Source organism: Lepisma saccharinum, chromosome 3 (genome assembly GCF_977018435.1).
Source record: "Lepisma saccharinum chromosome 3, izLepSacc3.1, whole genome shotgun sequence".
Classification (NCBI taxonomy): domain Eukaryota; kingdom Metazoa; phylum Arthropoda; class Insecta; order Zygentoma; family Lepismatidae; genus Lepisma; species Lepisma saccharinum.
Genome location: NC_139231.1, coordinates 108184926 through 108206540, shown reverse-complemented (window position 1 = coordinate 108206540; position 21615 = coordinate 108184926). Strand labels below are relative to the sequence as shown.

At 37.4% G+C, this 21615-nt stretch overlaps 1 protein-coding gene across 1 annotated transcript in view; it reads right to left on the bottom strand.

Moving 5' to 3' along the window:
• CysRS-m (cysteine--tRNA ligase-like protein, mitochondrial) overlaps positions 1-10276 on the bottom strand; it is a 30237-nt gene extending 19961 nt beyond the window's left edge. Inside the window, exons 1-4 of the mRNA XM_083119129.1 lie at positions 9717-10276; positions 7436-7553; positions 5466-5643; positions 350-563 (exon numbers count right to left, since the gene is read on the bottom strand). Of these exons, the coding sequence (XP_082975255.1) occupies positions 350-563; positions 5466-5643; positions 7436-7553; positions 9717-10048 (842 nt within the window). The 5' untranslated portion in view covers positions 10049-10276. The remainder of the gene's footprint in view (positions 1-349; positions 564-5465; positions 5644-7435; positions 7554-9716) is intronic.
• Positions 10277-21615: the final 11339 nt, after the last annotated feature.

The window sequence follows — 21615 nt, the reverse complement described above, 5'->3', positions numbered from 1 at the left end:
TTTGCATGCTCATAGCAATCTAACTCAGTAACTACATACGGGGCTGTATTCTACCTCATCAGGCTTCCCAGGCGCATAGTGTCACATTATAATCAAGGAGTTCTGGGTTCGATCCCCAATGGATCCCACTTTAAACTGCAGATTCAGTCCCTATTAGCCCATTCTGAGTATAATGTGAACTTAAACAATAATTTTACCTGCTGTTCAAAGTAATTGACCTCAAACCCTATAATATACAAACATGGAAATCAATCACCATTGTTACTGAAGTTTCTTTGGATCTTGTTACCTTATTTATTGATCCACCCAAGTATATTCATACAATACTCAGCATACATTGCATTTTTACCTTGCTATTGCTGAACACTCTATGTGCCAGCCAGGGCGCCCCTTTCCAGCACCCCAAGGGCTGTTCCACCAAGGTTCTCCAGGCTTGGCACCCTTCCATAATGCAAAATCTGATGGGGAGCGCTTCTCTGGTCTGGGTGTTAGATTTTCCTCTGATGCCTGTGATGAGAGTTTCCCATATTGAGGATAATGTGATGTGTCAAAATACACAGAACCTGTAAAATTATGCAAGTGTCAGTGGTGTGAATATACCAAAAGTACTTTGAAATACATTGCCCAAATCTTGAAAAAGGCAAATGTATATGTGTTGAAATGTCATGAATGAATAAAAAACTTTTTAGCCATAAGAAGATTTTTTATACTAGTGTCTAATACAGAACGATTTGCCACTTACTAATTATTACATGTAATTTTAAAAACCTACTAAAACCAACTCTAACAACATTTAAAACATTGGCATTGATGGTTATTGGTTAGTGCTATAAAATTTAGACATTCTACTTTTGAACACTGTTTAAGTATGCTATGCTATACATACTCTTGTGTGACAAAATTACACATAAAATAATCAAAATGTTTGTATTTCCATGAGTTACATGAAAATAAATCAATTCTACCTTAATGAACAGTGAACCTTACCAGTACATTATTCATCAAACATCCCTCAGGTAGGAATTTCCACTTTGAGCACTGATTTCTGTCTATATTAAACATGCTTATTCATACGAATTCCAACGAGGATGGTGGCAGTGGCTACCAAAATTAATAGAAAGAAAATTACTTAAAAGAGCTTCGTGGAAAATGCGAGTACCTGAATTAAACATACTTAATTCTTATGTATGCTACTTATGTATACCTTTCAAATTATCAAGAAATACTTGTAATAACTGTAATCACTTCTTAACATAAACAGCACATTCTTTGGTGACGTTTCATGAAGTTCTCACTCATATCATGGAACCAAATGGAGATGAAAGAGGAACCCATTATAATAAAGCGTATTGCGTGGAATCAGATACAAGTTTATTGTTGTATGTTTATTTATGACAAATCTTATGCTTTCATTGTTACCAGGTCTTCTGTTTCTAGTCCACTATCGGTGCATTTCAAAAGTCTTAACAAAACGAACGAATTCAACGAAAATAACTGGACTCGTGAACCTGGTGAAACCAGTTATTTTACAGACTTATGGGATGCTCTAGATCAGTGGTTTCCAACTTCCAAAGGTGTGAGGGCCAAAATTATATCTAGCAGTTGATTGGCGGGCTGCATTACAAAAATTGTAAGTACTGAACTAAAAATATGTAGTACTTTCGCATGACCTAAATTTCTAAAATGAGGCAATAAAAACAATGGAATCACAAATCAAAATTGTATAATTACAATTTATTTCACAAAAACCCAATACTTATGGATGAATTGAAAGAAATGAAAAGAAAACACCATACAAATAAGAATCCTTCATAGTAAGTGTTCAATGTGAAAATTGAGCCCGATCAGTTTCTTTTATTAAAGTTGGAATGTCCACTTCAATTTCTGTATTTGAAAGTCTCCGAAGGTGAAGCAGTGAAGAATCTGCCAGTCGGCTTCTGTAGCGGTTCTTGATGAACTTCATTGAAGAAGAAACACTTTCAAACGTTCATTCCGCATAGCGAAGGGGTTGAAATGCATGGTGTGAAGAGAAAGTTTCACTTTAGATCCTTCTGATGATCATTATTGACTGCAAAATAAATTCTACCTGTGATATGGTCTTTCTTCACAGAGCTTCCGTTCCTTCAGTAAATATAGAACATATTTTAATAAAAATACATAAAATTAATGTATTTTGCAAACTGGCTTCGCGGGCCGCAAAAGAAGGCATCGTGGGCCGCATGCAGCCCGCGGACTGCCAGTTGGAAACCCCTGCTCTAGATGAAAGCGCAGGCGCAGCATTTTGTTTATAGAAATTTTCTGCATGGCATCCAGCAGAAATAAACTCTACTGGTGATCAGTGGCGTAGCATGGGCATTTCGGATGGGAACGCCAAGTCCGAAGGAAGGGTCGGCCCTTTTTTGTTTAATAATTTACTTATGGAATTAGTCTCCACAGGTATTTTATTTGCCTGAAGTCAGCTGGGTTTTCAATGAAACATCATCCATACATTTTTTTTAGCTAGAAAATGAGATGCCTCACTATGCCGCAAATGTTTTGAACTCTGGTGTTTTATATCTTTTTGCATGATGCAAGTCATTAAAAAACCTACCTGAATCACAAGCGCCTCTGAACAACAGTAGACGTCATTGTTGTGGAGGATCCAACTACTGATTGATTTGGTTTATTTTACTTCGCTTTTATACCACTTTTGGTTAATCGCAAATATGATTATGAGTGATGTATTGATGAAGGGACACTCACAAAGAACACCCATGCTCACGCCGGGATTCGAATCAGGGGCCTCTGTTGTCTTGGCACGCTGTGCAAAACACTCTGACACGGAGGTGGGTGGATGATCCAACTTTCGTACACTCTACTGACGTAACAGTGCCGATTAGTAATTCAGACCACTGTTTATTGCATCTTGAGAATGCTGATAAACATTTTAAAATAATTTTGTCCACAGACCATTCAATGTTAAGAGTTTCCAAATGAATGCTATACATTTCCACTGACACAATATTAAGCAGTTAGTAACTAACGAAATAATAATAATAATAAAAAGAATAGCTTGCAGGTTAAGTGGTAGAGCAGCCACAGGATGAACTTCTACCACGAGGACATCATCAGCTTATTTGACTAAAACTGTGTTGATCTTTTAGTTTTTAATGCACATCGCTATTCGTGCGATAAATTATAAAATGCAGTGGCCATTAAGAAATGGTATATTTGAGTTTGGTAAAGTTACGTCAGTCAATATTGCATATTGTAGCATCACACAGCACGAGCCCGAAGAAACAAGTAGGAATTCTGCTTCTGTCGTCTGTGAAGGAAGGAAGGAAGGAAGGGTCACATGAGCCCTAGAACCAATCATGTAGCTCTCTGCTCTGCACGCCAGCGTTGAAGAGAGCATTGCGCACGTGCTGTAGAGATCCAAGCTTTCCTCCGGATAGGCAGCAAGGAATATAGAGTCTAGAGTACTGAAATGGACTCGCTCGCTCAAAATCGATCGAATCTCCCACGCTTGAATATATAAGAATATGAAATATCATTTCAATAATCGTACAAATATACAGTATGTGTAAAATTCGTGCTGGTAGTATACACCCATAATCATCTATTTGTTTTCATATATTGATATGTACTGGTAAGATAGGCTATATTACATTTTAACATGGAGATGATGACTATGTTCACTTCAGTTTCAATTTCCCTGCGTTTTTCACTTCACAAAGCATATTTGAAGGCTCACTACCACAGACAAATTACGGTTGTACAGGAACAACTGGGCTTCAAGCATATACCAGTCGTTTGCCTATTCGAGCGTTATTCGCTCAAGCGGAGAAACAATCGATTCCGTAATGCAATCTAGCGTCATCTATGCGAACTATTAGACGATTGAGCAAAAAAGCCTCGATGCAACTCTCTAATAGAGTCCTTTACGCCAAACCTGCCCGGCATCCGGAAAGGAAAGGCATTGAAAAAAAAATATGCTAGAACGAGTGTTGTTAGTGAAGCGTTGCAAGTAGATCGCAAGTATGGCTATTATAATGCCATAAAGGTCAAACATATATGTAATTAGTCAAGTTTTACTTTATATTTACAGCATTTACGCATTTTTAAAATTTTAAATCAGGGAATGCCAGGCGTATGGGCGTACTATAACGCCACCCCACTGCTGGTGATACTGTTACTCATTTTAATCACACTGTAACAACAGTTAAGGCACACTCATCTTGTGCATGTTGCTTCATATCGCTAGTGCAGTTTGAAGCCATCATGCAACCACGTTGTCTGCAAGCAGCAGATGATTCTCACTGAACAAACCAGCCTCCTGGCCCATGCGAGAACAAAGTGCAGGCATTGCACGAAAACTGACTTTTGGAATGGCATAATGAAACTCACAATTCTAACGAAGGGCCAATTGCCATAACTCGCTTAGCACGTTAAACTCATGCGACTTTCGGAACGTTCCCTATATATATATATATATATATAAAAAGTGAAAGAGGAGAGAGGAAACACTCACCGGAGGCAGAAAAACTTCAAATTTTCGTGATGGTATGTCACATTTTGTGGCACTGTCAACACTTTTTTTCTGGACCTGGCAACACTGCAGGTCACGCTAACTCTTTGTTCTTGTCACAAAGTTCTACAACGTTTCTCTACTCCTGAAGATGTGACATACCATCACGAAAATTTGAAGTTTTTCTGCGTCCGGTGAGTGTTTCCTCTCTCCTCTTTCACTTTTTATTTAGCCCTTGTGCAATCACTGCTCCTCCATCCAGAACTCCAGTTTCACCATTGCCATCCTCACCAACAGCCACAACATTAACCTCAATGGCTGTTTCAGAGTAGCCATTATCCACGAACTATGGTCAAACCAACACATCATTTTGGAAACACTAAGAAAGATGCTACATATCAGTTATGCATGCTACCAAAGCACCCAGTCAGCCTTGCTGCTCAATAACCATCCCAACCTATACCCATGCCCTTGATCCCAGATGTATATTTCTAACATTTTCCATCCTACTCCACTGACTATCCAGCCAACAGTCAAACACTAGTGTAATTGCCTGACTACACTGAAATACTACTCATGTGAACATGGAATGTAGAAATTTTTACACACACACACACACAGATATATATACAATATATAATATAATAGACGAAACTAAACTGATTGCCGTGGGTCTGCTAAATGCACATCCAATTCCCACAAGTCCTGCGTCATATGCCAATAAAAAAGAGCGCGAAACCTGAGCCACCTAACCTACTTACATCTGAAGTCGCTTCATACTTGACAAGATCAATTGTGGTGTTCTTATCATTTGTTGAAATTACACACAATGCAAAGACAGTCCCGATTTGCTGTACTACCCTTTGCAATTTGTTTTACAAGTATAAGACACTTCAGAAGTGAATCATATTTAATAAGTCAGAAATTAATAATTACCAACTGGCAACTCCACTCTTACCATCATCTGTGACGTATGCAAAACCAGCATCAATGATCTTCTGAACAAAACTTATAATACTGGGAATGTAGTCACTAACTCTGGCTGATAAGGTAGGTGGGGTTATACTCAGGTCTTTAATATCTTGGAAAAACTCTGCTTCATACTGACTAGCTATCCTCTTTATATCTGTATTATGCTGAAAGAGAAAACCATGTTACAAAAACCAAGCAGAAAACTTGTTATTATTATAGTTTATAACGGTAATAAAATTCAGTCAATTAGTAATCAAACAGAATAACCAAAGTAAAAAATGCACAAAGGATGAACCTTTGCCCATCACTCACCCTCTCTCTCTTTGTAGCAGGTGCAGACCAGTGATGTATACTGGGTTAAAAACCTGCGCTATCTCACCATATCATAATGTTCGATTAGGCAAAAATTTGCTGGTGGAGAGGGTATCTTTTTTAGCTCATTTGGGAGGGATGTGACATTGTGATTAAAAATACATAACTCATAAATAAAATATGGAAATGTACCATGTCAGTAAAAGCCTCCTCGATGGCGCAGTGCTAGTGACATCGCCTTGTAATCAAGTAGTCCCGGGTTCGATACCCAGTGGAGGTACATAGTGGTTCAGATTCCTCTATAAACTGTAGGTCCAGTTCCAATTAGCCTTACTGTGCATAAAGTGGACTTAAAAACACCAACTCAATCAATCAATCATGTAAGTAAGGAAAGGATTTCAAGAATTTCATTTTTATTTACATAGAAAAAAAGGCCCCTATTGTGAAATATTTATGTAAGCCTATATACGAGAATAAATATGAACTTTTACCTATTTATTTTCACGATTTCAAGTTCGAGGCCATCTCGTTGGCGCAGTGGTAATGTCGTTGCCTTGAAACTAAGGGGTCCTGGGTTCAATACATGGTGGTTCGGATACCACTTTAACTGTAGGTTCAATCCCCATTATTCTATCTGTGCGTAAAGTGGACGTGAAACAAAAGTCAACATCGATTTGGAGCTTATCCTCATACATAAGCCGAATAGATAGCTTGTTAATTATGTCCCTCATTTCAGCTCACTACACTATCATTCATAAAAATACAATTCACTCACTACTGTATTAGCATGCACACCAAGGAACCTTTAAACACCCCTCGATGCAATCTAGAGTAGAACTGGTCTTTGTTATTTAGGTTATTTTTATATGCACTCATAAACATTCCCGGTCAGCCAAAAAATTCTCCTCGCCACTGTAACTCACTCTGATTGCTTGGAAGTCAATGACCTCTTTTTCAACCTATCTGCAAGTGTTCAATGATGCCAACAGGGGTAATATCCCTGCCATATGCCACACTTTCCATTTGCTTGTGATGATTTGGCTTCAAAATTCCCCGTTCCTGGGAAAATTACATGCTGGGAAAAATTGGTTTGCAACATTGTGGTAGCTCTGTCACAACCACGTGGCCCCTGGCCTCGCCCATCACCCCCCTGAACCTGCCTTGCCCCGCGAATGCAAAGAAAATGGGCAAGGTTTCGAACTCCTAAGAAAACAGGTTGATCATTTTATTGCAATGAACAATTTTATGCACATTTTCTGATATTTTTTTTTTCTGTATTTTGGTCATTGAGTCTGGGCTTCGCAGATAGACTAGATAGCCCTGATAATGACATACAGTAATAACTATCCATTTCAGCTCTGGACTCCTAATTTTGCCAAAGTACTTTCATCTCTAGAACATGGCAGTCAGCTCGATTCCTGTTCACAGTACTATATATTGTTTACATAAAAGAATGTAAGTGTGGCTTAAGATTGATTCTCGGTGAGGTGATTTACCAGAGTAAAATTTGCCTCTCCCAACTGTCACTTCTGGATCCGCCACTGTTTATAGTGACTGGCTTATTCAAAAGTTAGTCCACACATTTTGTAGAATTAATCCTTAAACTCCCATGTTAAAAATGTTTGCCCAAACTGGAAAACTCACCTCACGAGCCTTGTCAATTATCTTGTCATCAATGTCGGTTATACCCATCACCATGACAAGGTTGACACCTAAAAAGTTAGTTAAAATTCTTCTTATGATATCAAATTTCATGTAACAGCTGAAATGATACAGAAAATTTAAAAATGATCAGTACATAGTCCTATCAATATGGTAAAAGTTACATTCACTGCACAATTTCTTAGTAATTTGGGTAAATATGTAGTATCGCCCGAACGGATTTCTTCATTTTTACAGAAGGAACTACTTACTTTAATCAATTTCTCTGGCATTGTGGAAGTTCGTGAAGGTGTTTCATGATTTGTGATGTTAAATACCCTTTGGTGAACTAACTTACATGAATGGTAACGACCACAAATTTTAACTGTGTTTGCCTAACCTAACCTTATCGTGCATGGTTCATGGAGCTAATCATGCAAGAATCATGGAAACATGTTAAAAAAATCGTAATAGGACGTAATTTTTGGTCATTAAGGTTTGCGCACTGCAAATCGACACAACACAAGCACGACGCACGATGATCCTTTGACGAGTGCACGCCATATTGTCTGTTACACAAGCGAAACAAGGAACACAAATAATGACTCGTAATATGAAAAGTTGACACTATTTTATGGAAAAAGGCATAACTTCACCTTAAAAAATCTTCCGCAATGCAGAATAGGTAAGTATCAATGCTAAAACTAACGAAATAAACACGTGAGAGGTGTTCGGGCAATACTACATAATTACTGTAATTTGCACTGATCTGAAGTATTCTTGAATCATCAATTCCATTCTAGCATTAAAATTTGTAAATATATATTTACTCTTTGAAAATTAAATGGTACTATAATAGTATGGGGGAGACACCTATAAATCATATATTTCGCACTTTTTTACATTGCTAACTATTCTGGAATGCGGAACATTTCCTAAGGTGGAATAATGCATTTCTAACTAAGATAATGTCTATTTCTTACATTTACGAGTACTTACTGTTACTTGTTATTTCGATTCTGTAACACATTATGGCGGGCGATAGCGTACTGGTTCAGGGCACGTTGTGCGAGTGTTTTGTCCATTTATGCAGTGTTGCAACCTCGTTCACCGGAAAATACCTACTTTCGTTCCGGGATTTGAAATTATGCTAATACTTCGCAAACCATTGACGTTAGCCCCACAAATCATTCACATTAGCCCCACAAACCATTGATGTTAGCCCCAAAAACCATTCACGTTAGCCCCAGAAACCATTTTCCATAAGGTTAGGTTAGGCAAGCATAGTTAAAAAAAATTAAAAAATGAAAAATACTCGACACGTCATGTTCTAGTGATAACATGGCGAGTTTGAAACACTGACTATGGGGTTACATCATCTTAACACACGGAACATTGTGCTCTCGTGCAGAAAGCAAATGGCGGCAGCAGAAACAGTGTGTCGGACAGAGATTTTCGCAGAAAACAACATGTAGGCCTATTCGCATTAAAATGGATCAAAACTACATTCACGAACTTCCACAACACTACAGAAAATGATTTCCATAAGTACTTTCTCCTGTAAATTTGAAGAAATCCATCTCCCCTATACTATAATGTTACCAATTAAATAAAAGTTTAATTCCAGTACTTAGGCTACCATTCTATTATTGGAAAGCTTCAAAATTTAATTTGGCCTTTACATTTATTGTAATATAAATGAAGCTGTCAACTTCCACAAGCACAGATCATACACCAAATAGCATATGTGGGAAGGGCATTAAGCCAAACATCTTTCCTTATGGCCATTACTACCTGGTGATATTCATAAGCATGTAGCTTTTTACTTTACATAAAGGTTACTTCATAAGATAAATTTAATTAAATGACTTCTTTTGCATCAGCTGTTAGGATAGTCACTTATAATTTGTCACCCTCCATACAATAATCAGTGGGTAATTGCTATTACGACAGTGAGTAGGTTAGGCAGGTCAGTTTAATGACTGATAATTAAAATAATAATCTTTCATGTTTTATGGTCCTGTGCAAGTGACTTTACTTTCGAATAAGTGAAAATAAGTAAAATAGCAAGTTTTTGATATTGATTTTAAAAATGTTTACATGACAATTTAAATAAGATGCAGCAGCTGTTCGATGCCATTTTCCTGTTTAATTGAAATGTATAAAGGAAAGGCATAGAACAACACATCTAACTGGCGTTACCTAACCTCTCAAGGAAATAGCCAAAAATCAGAAACTGGTTCATACTTCTTGAAAATGAAGAGTACGAAGTTTAAAAACGTACCATGCATGTCCTATATGTGCAGAGTCATATACTGTTGGTCCACACATGTACCAACTTACGAAATTCTTATTCTGTAATATTAGGGGCACGTTTGTCTTAGCTATACAGTTATATATTCTAGCACCTGTATTGAAACCAACAGGTACGTTCCACTGTTTCTTGTCATTTGGTAGTTGTAATTCTTCTGGTTTCACAATTGTACTTTTATGATGTACAAAATTTACAACACTCACAGTAGTTAGCTTGATGTTTGATTTGCAACCGTAAAAGCATATTCTATACAGGTTCATCTTGTAAAGCATATTGGTGGTGTATTTTTCCAGTCGCAGCATAGACAAAAACTTTGCCAGACCATTACCAATATGCAGACTATCCTTGCACTAAACAAGCAATACTTATATTTTCATTACAAGTAACTATTTTCCACTTTCGCATTGAATGAAATTAAAAATTCTAGCAAAACGAATAAAAATAGTAATTCCGAATGACTGATAACATTATCTAACTTGGAAATACATTTTGTTTATTTATTTATTAGCGAACGTAAAATGCACAGACGATTTTGTAGGATAAACTTACACAACGTTGCCAGATCATTAAAATCAATGCACATTTAATGCTTCTTCTTCTTCTTTGTGACCCGGCCTTACATCTAATGCGCGCATCGTAAAAAACAAAAAATGGGAAGAGGATGCTTGCACCAGAAAAAGTAACAAACGTAAATAGTTTTATTTTAGTCTGTGTAAGCGTTTAAAGATTGAACATGTGACATCATTTCTGGAGAAGAAAATAGAAACAACTTTTGGGCGGGTGGGATTCCAAATAATGGGTGCGTTCCGAAAGTCTTAACGAAACCATAGAAAAGCGAAACGAACGCATTCAACGAAAATAACTGGGCTCGTGAATCTGGTGAAACCAGTTATTTTACAGACTTATGGGACACGCTAGGCGAAAGTATTAGCTAATAGCTAATGTGAAATTGAATGTGTTGGAAAAATATTTTCAAATCATTTGTTCCATCACAAATGTTTTAGCACAGACTTCTAACCCCTTCTTGCGTGATTTTTAATAACGTCTTTGATGCTACTATTATTACTACCACCACTATATTACAATTATTATTATTTGCACGTTTGTCCTGGTACTGGCTCCCCTCCAGACAAAAATTCGTGGTTCCGCCCACTGGCGAACGCAGGATCTTTTTTTCTGGTGGGGCTGTAATTGTATAGGTGGATGCTTTCAGTGGCGCAAACTTATAGGGATCCGTGGGAATATAGAGCACCTAATAATCTGTCGTGTTATATATATTTTCGTATTAAAATCAATAAATAATATTTTTAAAATAGCGAGTATGTGCATATTAATATCATAATACATGGAAGGCAGAATTTGAGATTTTTGAAACTTATAACACAATGTTTTTCACAATTTGGCATCCCTGACTGGTTTCTAGTGGGCTGCATACACAATAAGATATATCGTATATACTTTCCACTCTCAAAAATGTTAACTGGGGATAATTTTGTAGGGCTTGAATTTACCACTCTGGTTTTTCCAGAGTTTATGGTGCTTTTACTTGAAAATGTCGATTTTTCAAAATTTCGGAGGGGGCTGTAGCGTACGCCAGTGGTTGCACCTCTGCTCACAAAGAACACTCATGCCCTTGGACCCTTGGCTTCGTAGTGTGTTGAGTAACCATCCCACCATAGAGGTCGGCTGGTGAAAGATGTAGGGCAGCTTAGTTGGTCAAATAATTATCAAACATAATGAAAATGTGATAGTGTTTCACATTTATTATTATGGTTAAAAAACGACAAAATATGTAGTTGGATTCTCATTAGATTCCTTTGTGCGTAAAATTCTTGCATACTGGAAACTGGTGTTCCTACATCAGTGGTGCCAACCCAATCAAAATGGTACTAAACGTACCACAGTTTGATCTTCGTTCGCTCCTAGCATCCTGCTTTTGGCATAATGGTCAAATCTAGGATAATCTGCAAACGCGAGTCCCTGGGAGAGGGTAATCGAATTCAAAGGAATAGGGTTTCAGGAAATTTAAATAAAATTACATTCAAATCTTATTTATACTTCACCAGCGGACTTGTTTCAAATAAAAGGAAGTAAGCACACACAACGACACGCTTTTTTTACAACCATGCGACGATCCATCATCCTCTATCTTTTCTTTATCCTGCCGATTTTGTTCCTGAGGAGATTTTACGGCAGTAAATCGATAGAAGGTTGGCGGTAAACAAACCATTTCATGTTCTATGCTCAACCCCAGGGGGTGCTCGTTCGGCGGCGCAGATCGTATGCGCAGTTGTCCGTGGATACATGACGTCATCGTCGAGAAGCTCGGCACGGAAAAGGCTGGTTCCTTATGCAAATATTGAGATATTTGACAACGAATATCTTCTAAAATATAGTAGCAGGGGAAAAGTTACAACTTTTACTGTTAAGATTCATCCTTTCTAATCAATTTATCACAAAGTTGATTCAAATATGTAAAATGGTTTTCAAGAAATCGTGTTACGAAGAAACCCCTGTTTTGTTCTCTCCAGGCTTGTTGGATTTCTTTTTGCTGTATGTTTTAAAATAAGATTATTTTGTTCTTGTCAACTGAATTCATGCCTAAATGCTATGGGAAGCTGTGAAAACTATTATCAGAAAACTAACGGAAGAAATCTAAAATATCACAGCCTTTCCAGTCGGTAATTGCGTAAGTAAACAAAAAGACAAGATTGTTATAAAAAATGCGGGATTGCCCATTTTTGTGAAAAAGGCATTGTGCGAGATCTAAAAGCAGAACTTTTTAATATTGTATGTAAATGTAAGGGTGTAATAAACGTGACTGCTTCCCGTAAAATATTACTGCACTCTCCACGTTTCTCTTCTGTCTTTTCTTTGGCGCCGTCAATAGCTTCAACACGTTGTTTTCATATATATATATATTTGTCACATATTTGTTTTAATTAGTATTCTTCTCGCGGGCTCAAAGGGCAGTGCAGTTACACCGGAAGAAGGCTCGGAAATGGCAGGCTTCAGAAGTTAACTCATCCAAATTAAATTAAACAGGTATGTGCTCTCTCTAAATTTAAATCATAGTTCACAAATAATTCGATTAAAAGTTTTAAAAGTATCTGTTTTATTTAATAACGTATCAATTGGTGTATTCTTCCCCAGCATAGCTATAGGCAGTGACCACACTACGGGGGGGGGACAATTTCTCTCTCTCTCTCTTATCTGCCCCAGTATAACGACAAAAATAAATAAACGAATGAATGCTCTTTTAGTCAAAATATGCATTTTTGTGTCGTATGTAACGGAATAATAAACATGATTGCCCCGGGAAAATATGATTTACCCCTGCATCTTTTCTATTGCGCCGTCACTAGCTACAACATATTTTGATTTCTATTGTTCCCACATATTTATTTTAATTTTAGTATTGTGAATCATATTCCACTGTGTTACCTCACGTAGCCACTCCCCACCCCACACACACACATGTACGATTTCAGTTGTAATTTTTAGAGTAAGCTTGTCAAATGTCCACTTATATCTTTGTATTCTTGAGCCATTTAAAAAAAATCATTTCGCCCCTTCTTCTGGACGATGTTTTTCCACTGGAAGCCCCTTTGCAGATCGAGATCCGGGGCTATAGCCTTCCCAAGCCACCGTCCCCTCCAAATACTCTCTTGGCCTCATGAAAGAAAAATATATGTATTTTTACGAAATATTAATTTGACTTGGCAGTTTCTTTTTTCGAACAGGAATAAGTTTTAAATTTTAATAGCTTATAAATTTACACTAGCAATTTTGAGTAAAGGTTTTGCGTAACCCTAAAAGTACATTTAGAGACTGCAAGGTCAATTCTCGATATTTCAGATATTTTAATAATTTTCATCAGAACGTCCAGTAATAATTATTTGTTACTTCAATAACCTCCTCGCAAATGTTTCTCGCATATTAAAACATAGATGCCATATGATTGTCATTTTCTGTTTATTTCCTTGTAATGCTGACCTCCGTGGCGAAGTGGTTAGCACAACGCTTTACGATGCCAAGGGCCCCCAGGTTCGAATCCCCGCCCGGGCATGGGTCTACTTTCCTTTCATCAATTTCATCATATCATCATGCATCCTCATCTTTGCGATTAGCCGTATGTGACAGATAAGCGAAGTAAAATAAACTAAGTCTATTAATCAATTATTTTTTTAAACTCTTTAATTCTTCTTTAGAATGACACGTTTTTGTTAAAATTTAATTCGATTTGTAAAATGACGAAATTCTAAAGGAGAACACGCAACTTTCTTTGTAGCGCATCGGTCAGAAAGTTTCAGGAATATGGATTTTCAAAATACATTTTTTCACATGTACTTTGCCCCCTTTTAAATGTAGCGCGTTTTCAATTATGTTACTAATCATTAAAAGGATGCCTCAATACCATCTTGTAGGATGAAAATTAATATTTTCCCCCTCCTAAAAGTAATAATATACTTTCGCTCTCTGAAACTCCCATATAAATGCTAGGGGCCGTCTGCTCAGCCATCACCCCCTAGAGCTAGAAGGCCACTCCCTTGCCGCGTGACGTCACGCCGATCCGACCCTTCCAGCAGTAGCCAGAGCTGTTCGTTTCTCAGCAGTTCACGATATTACTTCTACAGCGGGAAAGAATTACTACGTAATGTTGAGCAGAATGGTGTTAAACAAGAATAGTAAATAAGGATATACAAATCTGCTGAAAGTCAATTACTTTAATATACCAAAATATACTAATGTCCAAAATTAAAGCAACAAACTGAAATTCTTTCCCGTGTGTCCATTTGACCACATAATACGATCAGGTGATAGTAATATTTATGATGTCATAGACAACTGGTTTAAGATAGAAAATAAACTAACCTTAATGTGCCAGGATTCAGGGGTGCCCATCCCCCCCAAGGCCAATGGAGTATCCCCCCCAAAATAATGTCATGTGTTTCCCCCAAATCATATCATTCACGCCCTTAAACCATATCGTAATCCCCACAAAATATTTAATTACGACAGCGTGTCTACCGAAAGTAACTTTTTTCTTAACTTTACTGAACATTATAATTGATCTGCCCCTCCTCCCTACACAGGGGTGCCATCACTCAAGACCACCCCTAAAATCGTTCATCATAATCGAGAATATCGAGTGGATCCCACTTTAAACTATAGGTTCAGTCCCGATTAGCCTTAGAGTGCATAAAACCAAATCAATCAATCGAGAATATCGCTTGTCTTGTAATGCAGGTTTAGTATAAAAACTTCATATTCATCTCATTAAAGCAGCAAACGCACATTCGCGAGCAAGAAAATTTTTACATCAATTTCTTTGCAGGCTTTGAAGAATATTAATTTAATAGGGTGTCAATACTTTCTTAGGATCCCGAGATATTTAGTCTTTTCCTTTTCCAGCTTTTCCTTTGGCACATTCGGGATCGAAAACGTGTGGATGCCTTATCGCTAAATACAGTCTCCAAAATGTAATGCTCGAACTCTCTCTCCACTACAGAAATCCCTTGACAATCTAAGATTTAACACTTTATCAAGAGCTTCCTATCTCCCCCTTTAAATTTCATACTCAATCCTACCACCAAAATTTCCATGTCAATTTTAGACTTAACTTACTGTTAATATTGAAGAGTAGATAATGCCTCTTCCAAAAAAAATAATTCCCAGTCTCCACACCAGAATTTCCGCAACAGTCTAAGACAATAGTAATACACAAGAATTGGATACCCCCTTCAATTTAATACTCAATCCCCCTCTAACTAATGTACTCGCCATAATCTAAGACCTAGAGTTGGATACTGCCCCCCCCCCCAAAGTTTAATTCAGAATCCCCTTCAGAACCCACGTGTCAATTAAGGCCTAATATATGGGAGTTCGATACCCCCCCTCCTTCGATAATGCCCATAATACTTTCATTTCTTCATCTAATGAATTAAATATGGTGCATTTAAGGTGTAAAATTTTTACATATATTTTGGGAAAGATATAAATGTTGAATTTTATATTATTTGAAGGGAAAAAATCCCCCCGTAAAACGCCCCTGTGGGCACCCTTGCCAGGATTTATCAACAAAAAAATCACGATAGCAACAGGTTAAACTTGGCAAATTTATCAACAAAAAGAAATCACATGAGGAAAAGATTTCTGTTTACACTAGTGTATAAAGTAATATATACATTGTACTAGATAAGTTCGAACATTTAATTTTTTCTTCCAAATGTAGTGATTTACATTTATGTACGCACAATTCTTTGCATTTTGATCTTAGCATTGAAACGCATTCGAAAGAAAAATATTAATAGATAAAATTTAGGAGGATATACAGATATTTCAGCCAGCGATTAATTTAAACAAGTTAAGGCATGTATATTTATTAATTCATTGTCGTTCACACATTTAACCTGGAAAGGCAGCAAACAGACAGAAAAATCTTGTTTTTAAAGAAAAAAAGAAAATCGTGCACAGTGTAATTACTATAGGTTACACTTTTCTTAACCTAGCTGCAATGCATGGCTCTAACTTATTCACCAAGTCATTCATGTGTCACTTGGATTCACCCGCCCTGGCTGACTTTATATTCCATTAGGTCATTTTAGATCTACATCTACCGCCTTAAAATTTTAAAAACACAATAAAAAATAACATCAATCTGAAATGCCATTACCTCAAAACATCCGATGGAAATTAAAACACCAAGAACATAAGTTTTATGAGCTCATTCTCAAATTTACTGGCAAAAATGCATAATGTAAGCAAGCTACAATTACATCAAAACTAAGCAGATCAAATAAAAAATAAATCACCTCTAAGCAAAATGTTAGAATTTCGGAATAATCTCACGCAATTAAACGCAAAGATTCCTCCCTCCTAATTTAAGCAGCCCCCTCAAAAAAATAAAGCACAATTACACAATATAAGTAAGATACAATTACATCAAAAGCATATTAAATTCTCGTTTTTTTCATAGTTTGAAATGAATGTTTTTCTTCGGTTTCGTATCGAGTTGAAAATGTTTGTCTCGTTCTCGGTTTTTTCATAGTTTGAAATAAATGTCTTTCTCGGTTTCGCATCTAGATAGTTTGAAATGAATGTTTCACTCTCGGTTTAGTCTCGAATTGCAATTGTTTGTATCGTTCTCGGTTTTGCCACGAGTTTGAAATGAATGTCTCGTTCTCGGTTTCTTCTCGAATTGGAAAAGTTTAACTTGACCTTGGCTTCATAAGCACTTCTGCTTGTTTGATATATCTCATCAATTCACTGTTTGTACTCATCATCGTGATTAACCTAGAGAGTCTGAAAAGCAACGTAGCATTTTTATAAAGTACAAAATTATTCTAGATTGTCTTTATTGTTATAATCTTACCCAACTAAATATTAGAGGGAAGAGAAAAATATCAAGGTGAGTTTCCGTTTATATAAGTTAAGCATAATGTAGTGTAAAGTATGTGCAAGTGGAGGAATATTACGAGTATAAAGAGAACTACGTCTAGAGAAAAGTAGTATTGTCTATAAGAATGAATAGAACATAGATTCTTGTCTAGGTAATTACTCATGTAATAATTTTAAACGAAGGAGAGGAATTGCTAGCTGTTTAGGAGTATACAAAGGCAACTTGAAAACGCCATTTCAAACAAAACATGCATCTTATACTAGCTACTTGAAATTACCTTTGAAGCTTTTGTTGGTGAAAAATATTTCCTGTAGATAGCTCTAATCCATTTTTCTCGGCTTTCTGTATGGTTTGGAAACGAAAACATTGTCACTATTGACTCATTGTTGTGATTGCCTTTACAATATGGCACACAAGTACGAAATGGCATGATGCCATCAAAAGTTTACTTCTTGTACAAAAAACAAGAAAAAAACCCACTAAGACACTAAATGTAAGGCGAAAGCACATCCACCTGTAAAAGCACACGTTTACAGTACACAGCTAGAAGCTAAACTAAGTTGCATTTTTGCAGGGTGTGGAGAATTTCCACCCTCCTTTCGTCGACCCCCCCCCCCCAAGGGTCTGTCTGTCTCTACGTCACGAGGGGGAGGTTGTTGACCGAAATGGCCTTGAGTTTCAGGGGGTGATGCTTCAGCCGAGCTCACTCCCTCTCTGGTGACGTCACGCGTTCGTGCAAGATCGGCAATCTTCGGATGGCTTTACCTAATCTCTATCTACCTTGGCTCAACCCATCTCGTTTGTTGAGCAATTCTACACAATTTTGTGTAGCGAATAAGTAACGCAAGTTCAAAACTCAAAAAATATATGCATAAGTGAACTTCAAACTGTAGTTATCAGAAAAAAGTAATTAACAATAACTCCTAGCACAATTTAGAAGCATTTATCATAATTTCAGAGTTTAAGCAGCACTTTTTATTATCCCCAATCCACACGACAGGGAGAGGGAACAAAATCGAAATTCTTGCAAAATCTGAAATAGCGTCATGTATTTTCGTTGTTTTCTATAGGTTTAGGTTTACATAAAAAAAAATCATATTTCAAGGGGGCAGGGGTCCCTTGCCCTACCTTGTGCGTGGGCCTTCAGGTAACATTCTAAATGCATAGGATAGTACGAGTGATTTGTGCGACTGTAACTGAACGCATTTTTCAAACCTTCCTCAGTTTACCATAACTTCTTTCTACACTTCAAAAAAGCCACGAGTAGCCACTGATATGTATGCTTAAAACTGCAGGACTCCTCAGCAAATTTTTCACATTTGGAAGCAAATGCACATTTAGTAACTGGAATTCAGGCTGGAATGCATTTTCTTTCAGTCGTAGACATTTAGTCTTGAAATCTCTGCTGTGTATCTGAATATTTATTAAATACACATGCTTTTATAGGAGAATACCAGGGTGGTTTTAGGAAAGGCTGCTCCACCATTGACCAGATATTTACAGTAAAAGAAATCTTCAAGTCTTTCTTTCAAACAAGTCTTTCAAATCTTCGTTGACTTCCAGCAAGCTTATGACTTCATAGATAGAGATATGATAGGCCATATCATGAGCGAATTAAGTATACCAGAGAAGTTAGTCAAATTGATAGAACTGACAATGAAGGGTACCTTTGTCTCCGTATGCATCCAAGCAGAATTGGGAGACCTCTTAGAAGTAAAGCAAGGGCTGAAGCAAGGAGATGGACTGGCCCCACTCATTTTCAACCTAGTATTGGAATACATTATCAGGCAGCTACGAATTGATACCAGAGTCACTCTACAATACTAATCTATACAAATAGTTGGATATTGATTGATTGATTTGGTGTTTTAAGTCCACTTTATGCACAGTAAGGCTAATTGCGACTGGACCTACAGTTTAAAGTGGGATCCGAACCACAATGTGCCTCCACCGGGTATCGAACCCGGGACCCCTTGATTACAAGGCGATGACACTACCACTGTGCCATGGGGGAGGCCGAAATAGTTGGATATGCATATGATATTAACATCATGGGTAGATCACTAAGAAGAGTAAAGGAAGTCTTTAAGGACCTGAATGAGGAAGACAAGAAAGTTGGACTAGAAATAAACGAGAATAAGACAAAGATATTAATCCAGTCAAGGAAAAGAAGAAACTGTGAACAGAACTAGGTATTAAAAAACTTTATCATCGAAATGATCAACAACTTCTCATACCTAGATACAAACCTGAATGAAAAAAATGAAGAAATAGCAGAAATACAAGCACCTATTCAAACAGCAAATAAGGCCTACTTCTCGATATTATCTCTAATCAGATGTAGAGATGTCCATTGGAGAGCTCGAGTGATGCTATACAAAACACTCATTCATAGTATTGTAGTATATGGATGTGAAGCATGGACTCTTACGGAACAAGCTGCTAACAAACGTGACTCCAGTGATTTATCCACACCCCCCTAACACCCCCCCAACACCCTCCCAAATTTTGGTGAACACCCCCCCAAGCAGAAAAGTGGAACACCCCCCTACAGGGGGGTGTAAATATGGATGTTTATATCAACAATACAATGACAATACTTCAACATTAACAGAAAGAAATCATTTGTAGCTGAAGAAGCGTAGTCCAATGGACCTTTCGATCAACTAAAACCAAAGTGTCAAGGAAGGAGGGTGGAATGTGCAGCATGGCCATTTCTTGGAAACAGCAGCTCCCTTGACAAGGCTTCGGTCAGCTCTAGGGAAGGGACACTGCCATCTGGAAAATATCAAACTGACCTCTCGCCCTCCTTCCAGGGAGCACATTCCGTGCACAGTGTTGACAGTTCAGCGTTTGAATACCTTTATATTTCTTAAATACGTTACAGATTCATAAATTCAATTATTCAACCCCTGAGTCAATGAGATTTACATCTTGTTGCATTTTCCTTTCGATTCTTCCATGTGAAAAATGTACGATAGAAGTAAGGGAAGAAATTCAAAGATACAGGTTTGACTCCTTGTAGTGAATTCTGTTACTATGGTTAGCAACACTATTTTCTGTAACTTGGCGAGAAGAATGATTTTGGAGTGGTAGAGAAAAGAACAGTCAAATGCCTTAGGTCAGTCTCAGTGTAGCATCTCCGTTCGTGTGTTGTCGTTCTGTTCAGTGTATAACAATGTCTGAAACTTTACTGCAAAACTGTCGAAGAAGATAGAGAAAATGAAAAACCTGACAGAAAGAAACCGAAAGTGGTGAGTAGAAAAGCAGTGACACTATATGTAGGTATAATTTCTTCCAACCGTTATTCATAAAGTACCAATATAAAATTTACTGACTGAGTATTCGATATAAAATGGCAAGTATTTCATGAAGAACATAAGTGATTCATTCACGTCTATAGTTGATGACCATTTTTGTGGCTCCAAGAGTTCTTACCTTTGTAAAATAAATTATATACTATTAGAAAGAGAGTTGGAAAAGGGGGAGGGTCCACGTGGGGTGCTTGCCTGGGCGCTAAGTACAAATGTGGTGCCGAACAAGCAAAACGGATAAAAATAGAAAAACGTTAACGTCGTGGTGCCCTGTGAAATTACTGGCACCCTATTAAATTAAAGTTATTGTCAGTTTGCAAAGATATAGCTTTAGTAAAAATTGTCTTTCTCTTTGTATCTAGTCGGTCCCTGACAGAATGGCATGTTTAAGTTTATTCAACTTTTCAGAGGAAGCAAAGGAAGTGTAAGCAGGCCCGTAGCTAGAGGGGGCAGGGGGCAACTGCCCGCCTGACAGTTTGCAAAGATATAGCTTTAGTAAAAATTGTCTTTCTCTTTGTATCTAGTCGGTCCCTGACAGAATGGCATGTTTAAGTTTATTCAACTTTTCAGAGGAAGCAAAGGAAGTGTAAGCAGGCCCGTAGCTAGAGGGGGCAGGGGGCAACTGCCCGCCTGAGAGCCTGTATGACCCCGCTGTGAAAAATACAGAACGCCTAGAATTCTCACTAATCTTTACAATTACTCTAGCAACATAACAAAGACACTTATTGATTTTGTGATTACACTGTGTAACAAATTTACAACTTTTTTCTCTTTCCGAAATGAATGCATCTGTTTCCGATAGAACTTGTCACGCTGATTACAGTGGTGTAACTGAAATTCCTGTATCAGCCTCCGATTTCGAGAAATAATAGTTGAAAATTTTATTATGTAATGTAAATGCTATGCTATTTGGAGCACTGCAGGACATAGGATGTAACGAAGAATGAAACTAAAAGTAATTCGTTTTTGAAATTACACAGTACAAGAAGCAAAGATTACATGACGAGAATGCTATCGATCTGCATAAATACCAGTACCGGTACCGAAATATATACATACCCTGCCCTACCCCTGTCCAACATCCCTAGCTGCTCCCTTATCCCACCCTGAGCCAAAGGTACCTATGTAAACGCCTAAATGAAATTAACATCAA